General features: G+C 36.6%; 1 protein-coding gene across 1 annotated transcript in view; it reads right to left on the reverse strand.

Moving 5' to 3' along the window:
• ATF6 (activating transcription factor 6) overlaps positions 1-6,162 on the reverse strand; it is a 246,077-nt gene that overhangs the window by 125,719 nt on the left and 114,196 nt on the right. Inside the window, exons 7-8 of the mRNA XM_012639511.1 lie at positions 2,962-3,075; positions 1,813-1,912 (exon numbers count right to left, since the gene is read on the reverse strand). Of these exons, the coding sequence (XP_012494965.1) occupies positions 1,813-1,912; positions 2,962-3,075 (214 nt within the window). The remainder of the gene's footprint in view (positions 1-1,812; positions 1,913-2,961; positions 3,076-6,162) is intronic.

A 6,162-nucleotide genomic window follows, 5' to 3' on the forward strand; every position in this document is an offset into this window, starting at 1 on the left:
TTTATATCGACAATTTCTAGCAGCTCTACTTTCAAAATGTATTTGGCATCCAAGTACATTCCTCCACCTTCACAGCGACCATACTAGTATGGGCCACAACCATCTCTTACCTAAACTACTGAAATGGCTTCTTCTTAACTGGTATCCCTCCTTCCAGTCGTGCTCCCTGCTATGGTCTACTTTAGGTAGCACCTAGCGATTTTTAAAAATATAAATCATATCAAATCACTCCCCTGCTCAAACCTTTCAATGGTGTTCCCTTCTAACTAGGAACAAACCCAAAGTTTTCACCATAACCTGTGAAGTTCACTATAATCTCACCCCCATTGCCTCTCTGGTCCCATCTACCACTCTCCCCTCAGTCCCTGCATTCCAGCCATACTAAGCTTCTTGATGTTTCTTAAATATGCAAACTGTTCCCTCCTGAGGGTCTTTACATTGGCTCTTCTCTTTGTCTTGAAGCTCTTTCTCCAGACTTTCCCCTAAACCTTTACATTATTACTTCTGTCATTTTCTGCCTACAGCAAAAGCAATGTTCTTACCAAAACTGTTTCTTCTTCCTGAGCACACAGGACTACATGTTCCCAGTTTCCCTTGCAGCAGGTTAGGCAAAGTGACAGTTTTAGCCAACTAAACATTTTAGCCAATGTTTAGTTGGCTAAAACCTGGGCCTGATCCCTAAAACATTTTGTGTAATCTACAAAGCTCCTTCTTCCTTAACACCCAAAGCTAGAAGCAAAGGATTTCAAGTTATTGGGGCTACACAACAGAAGGAGCCTGGATCCCTTACTAACTGCTTGGAAGAAAGCCATCCTAGAGAACTATGTGAAATTTTGTGTGAGTGAAAAAAACACATTTTTATTCTATTAAGCTACTGAGATTTTGAGGCTGTTATAACAGCTAGCATTAATTACTCAGACAATATCTTTTTAAAGTGGAACTTCTTCAGAGAAGCCTTCTCTGACTACTCGATCTAAAATAGTAACTCATTTCTCAATTCAAATTCTAACCTCCTAACCCGCTTTATTTTTCTTTAGAGAATCTACCTTTAATTTTGAGGGTATGTGAATATTTATTTACTTGGTTATTGTCTAGCTCTCCCACTAGAATGCAAGGTCCACGAAGGCAGGGACTTTATGATACTCACTACTGTTATTCTCAGGATCTAGAACAGTCCCTGGCTCATCATTACTATCATAGGTAATGTCTGTTAGGAAACTGCAGTATGCCAGTTGCCAGTTTAAGTGCTTCAGAAATAGTAATAAATATTTGATGAATGATGGAGAACGACTATAAATGATGCTTTGTGGCTAACAACATTGAGTTGGAAACCCTACTGAACAGTTCTAGTTAAGAGTTGTCAGTAACCCATAGTGGTACATGTCTAAGTTCAGAAATGCCCTCCATGGATGTGCCTTTACTTCTAAATTGCCCCATGTTTCAACACTATTTTTGAAAAGCTCTAAGAAGAAAGGAGATAAACAGTATTATTTATTATATACCATTGTGCCAAAAACATTTGTTACAGATATCTGTGCATAGGAACTCCTGGCTTGAAAGCAAATTTGAAGGTGAGAACAGGAAATAGCACCATGCCTGAGCAGCCAGTACTAATGCTATAAAACCTAAACTAGTGCTATAAAACCTGGGAGGGGGGCTTCAGTGGCAATGACAGCTGTATCAGAAGCAGCAGGAGGCAGCGGGAAGGGACTGAAGTTCAAGCTTCCCAAATTTTCCAGGGAAGAGAGCAACCCAGGGGGAAGCCTTCCAACAAATATGTCAACCATTGTTCAAAGACAAGCAGAAACAAACCTGAAGAATACGGGTTTTCTGTTGATTATTTGTCATTCTTCTTGACTTGGTCCTTTCTACTTCATGTCTATGAACCCACCCTCGAAGTTCATGATTTAACCTATAAAATATAACTTAATTAATTAAACATATTTCATAGAAACAAATGTCTCACCCCTTGGTTGGAAATGATTTTAATCACTCTGTATGTTCCAAAGAGCGTTCCAAGTGCCTGATGACTCAATATTGCCTTTTTATTTGAAAAAGCTGAGATACTTAATGTTAAGCTGTTTTTAATGACATGCATTTTTATATGGCAACCTCCTCAATCATGAGTTCAAAATTCAAAGAAAATCACAGCTAAATACCTGCCAAATATAAATAATTGGATGCAAAGGTTTTTCCATAAAAAACACATTTCCTGTTTCTGTTCTTGGGCTATGTACACAGAAACATCTAAGACACTGGAAAGAGCTTAATAAATCATAGGACCCCTAACAACAAATAGATGCATTAAATAAAGGCTTTGAAAATCATGCTCTTTGGGGAGAAGGAAAAGAATGAACTCAATTGCCTGGGGAAAAAAATAATTCAAATTTTTCAACACAGGAAATAAAAACCTAGTTCATAACATAACTTCCTCTATTTTGTCTGTCTTTTAGAACAATTATAAAGATGTTAGACTATGCTTATTTAACTGTAGTTGATTACTACTTATCACAAAAAGCCTGAGGCAGTTTTTAAGGTTTAAGGATAAGGTCTAAAATCACAGGAAAAAATGCAAGGCAAAAGTTGATAAAGAAGGGTGCGATAATGGAAAAGTATCTCCAGAATCACATATCCTCAAATTATTGTCTTCCTAATTTGAAGAAAAAAGATCCTTCTGATATGAACATTATCATCTGCAAGCCTAACACCCTGAATTTTAATATTAATTTCATTTTGTAGTTTTCAAATAAGACATATTTAAATATGCAAGCACCACATAAAATTGACCCACCACCATCTCTATCAGGTTGGTGGAGATACTAGACAACTGATATGTCTATCCAACAAATAATTCAGAGATTCTCTCAGCCACTTAGTTACTCTGAACAATTACTTTTTTAGGTTCCAAAGCCAAACATGGGAACCAACTGTGATACTTCTGCAATAATCTACAACACTCACCTGAGAGATTCTGTTGTGTTAATCAGGGGTTGACAAGGAGGTGGAGGAATATAAAGCAGTGGTTCTTCAGTCAGCACCATCAGGGCTTTGTCATTCGAAACAGAATGATCATATCTGAAACATACATGCACAAAATTTGTTTCCTTGCATCTTAAATTCCCAAGAAGTTTGCTATAAGAAAATCATAACTAGTGTTAGCTTTGCATGGAAATAAAAATATAGTAAATAGAATATACTGCAAGATAGAAGAGAAAATAAGAAAACTATAGACCATGTAGCACAAATGTCATTTTCTGATTTTCTACAGAGATAGCACGGTAATTCACATTTATCTAGTCACCCTTTATTGAGCAATTTATGTGCACCATAACTAAGGGATATAATAATACACGGTTCATTTCTTCAATGACCTCAAGGTATACACAGCGCTGCTAGAACAGAGGAGGTGACAGTGATGGGGTAACTTGGGGGAAGACCAACTGGTTGACAAGGAAGACAGTATGATGTGACCAGGACTAAAGTTTTGTGGTCATTCACAATTCTGTGATAACAAAACTAAATAGTCTCCCTAAAACAGGTATGTATGTGGTAGAGGTAGGGAAAGATATAAAATACTTGGCAGGAGAAAAGTGAAAAAGAGTTGAAAAGCTGAATTTAAATTTTAGAATCTTAGAGGAATCTGAATCACTAATAAAAACACCAGGGTGACGATAACCAGTTACTTCATTAACTTAAAAAATATAAACTTTTCTAGCCATCACACTAATCTATATCATGTGAATTCATATCCAGGGTGTGGTGTAGGAAGCAAAACCTGAGTTAAAAATTAGAATTTGAGCTTGGGATATTATTGCTATTTATGCTATTCAGTCTGTTATTTTAATCTTTCTAAGAAATCTTGTCTCTGCCCTGAATTTCTTTATGTAGGATGCTCTGGTTTTAGGAAACTAGATATGTTAAAACCCAAAAAGAAAATACATAAACGCATAAAGTTGAACATGGTAAGATTGATACTTTTCATTTATTCATTCAACGAATATTTGCTAAATACCAACTATGTGCCAGGTACTGTACTAAGTGCTGGGAATCCAACAAGGAACAAGAGAAACAAAGTCTCTATCCTCAAAGACCTTAATGGGGGACCAAACACAAGAAAACAAACACATAAAATAAATCTAAACTCTGGTAAGTATTATGAAAGAAACAAATAGTTGAAATAGAAAAGCAATGGCAGTATCTACTTTAGATAAAATGGTCTGAGAAGGAGATGGTATTTAAGTCAAGGCCTAAAGATGAGAAGAAGCCAGTCCTATAGAAACTGGGGTAAGAGTGGTCTAAGTAGAGGCAGGTGGGAAAAAATGTAGGCTCAAGAAATTTTAAAAAGACCATTAACTGAAGAGTTGTGCACAAGTTGGGCAGGGGCAGGGGAGGTCACAAGATGAGGCTGGAAAGACAGAGACCAGATCACAATAAGGAATTACTAAATATAATTAGAAATCACAAAGCAGTTTCAAGTAAATAAGTGATATATTTCAATTTACCTTTGTATCTTGCCATGGTACCAAAAAATGGATTCAATGGAGGCAAGAGGGGAAGCTGAGAGACCAGTCAGGAAAGAGCTATGGCAATCTAGGCAAGAACCAATGACAGCATAGACGATCATCTGGCAGTGGAGATGAAGAAGAGTGGAACAATTCAAGATAATTTTTGGAAAGAATATCAACAACACTTGTTGAAAAAGAGGAATCGGGATTTCTGGCTTAAGCAACAGAAACAAAAAGACTTGTAGAAAACTGGCTGGAGGCAAAACAGAAAGAGGAACAGAGTTTCACTGTGCACGTGTTAAGTTTGAAATGTTAAAATAGAGATGCCAAGGAAACTATTGGATATGTGAGACTGGAGACTCAGAGGAGAAGTTTGAACTAAAAACATAAATTTGAGAGTCATCAGGATGCATACAGACTGTGTACTAAATTATGGATGAGTCACCAAGGCAGAAAGAAAACAAAAAAGTTCACAATTCTAAACCTTGAGATTTGGACAGAAAAGGAGCCCACAAAGAAGACTGCAAAGTAGCAGCCAGTAAAAAAGAGGGAAACTAAAAAATGTAGCAACACAAAAGGAAAGTCTTTCAAGAGGCAAATAATCCACTTGGCCAAATGCTGAAGAAAGGTCAAATAAGATGACAGAAGTTTTGACTGAATTTGGCAACACTGAAATCACTGGCATCCTTGACAAAAACAATTTTGGCAAAGTGGAAAACTAACTTCAAAATAAAAGTTAGAGATGTCTATTTATGCCATACACAAGGGAAAAGAAACAACAGCTGAGGATATATAAAGCATTCTTCTCGGCAACTTGCAACAGGAATATTCTCCATGTCCTCTCTTTTGGCTGTTGGGGTTAAGTAGGGTTAAGTTGTTTGTAATAAAACGGAGACGCTGGTATGCAGGTAATAAATGCACACACAAAAATTAAGTGTTGAGGGAGAAGAAAAAAAAAATCTGTCTTGTGTTTTGTAAATGTATATGCTTCTGAATGCCTATAAGAGGAGGCTGCTTGACAAACTAAAAACATCAAGAACAAAGACCTATCACATATGTGTTATTTTAAAAATCATACAAAAATACAAACATTGTAGTCCATCAGAAAAGTCCAAAACTTCTCTTGAAAATATATTTCTGATCTAAACTCTAGTAATGATTTCTGCACATCTGTGCTGACAGGCTTTGTTCTATCAGCCAAAAATATTCTTTGGAAGAGAAAAAAAAAGTCTGATAGAAGAAATACCAGGACAGGGATTGGGTGGAGTTAAAGGAGAAAGGAAAGGGAGACTCTAGCCAACACGCAATCTGGAGACAATTAGACCCATATTAACCCAGAGACAGTCAGAGTTCTAGGCTGCTTACAAACCACTTTGTATCAAGAGAAGAAAGTTCAGCAAATAAATCATTAAAGTAAAGGACAGTGCTAAGGAGCTAGAATTCATGAGAATTATTGGAATAAAGATAGGTTCTGGCTGATGCCTTATATATAGGGTAACTATCCTTTCCTGTTTATACAAGACAGTCCTGACTGATGCCTGATGTCCTGATGTCATTATTACTAGCACTGCCTTTTCCTACTTAGCAGTGTCCCAGTTCGATTGACAAATTATACAGTTATATCATTTATATACCACATATTTCTAAGACTGAAAAA

The sequence above is a fragment of the Propithecus coquereli genome, unplaced genomic scaffold (genome assembly GCF_000956105.1).
Source record: "Propithecus coquereli isolate 6110/MARCELLA unplaced genomic scaffold, Pcoq_1.0 Scaffold140, whole genome shotgun sequence".
Classification (NCBI taxonomy): domain Eukaryota; kingdom Metazoa; phylum Chordata; class Mammalia; order Primates; family Indriidae; genus Propithecus; species Propithecus coquereli.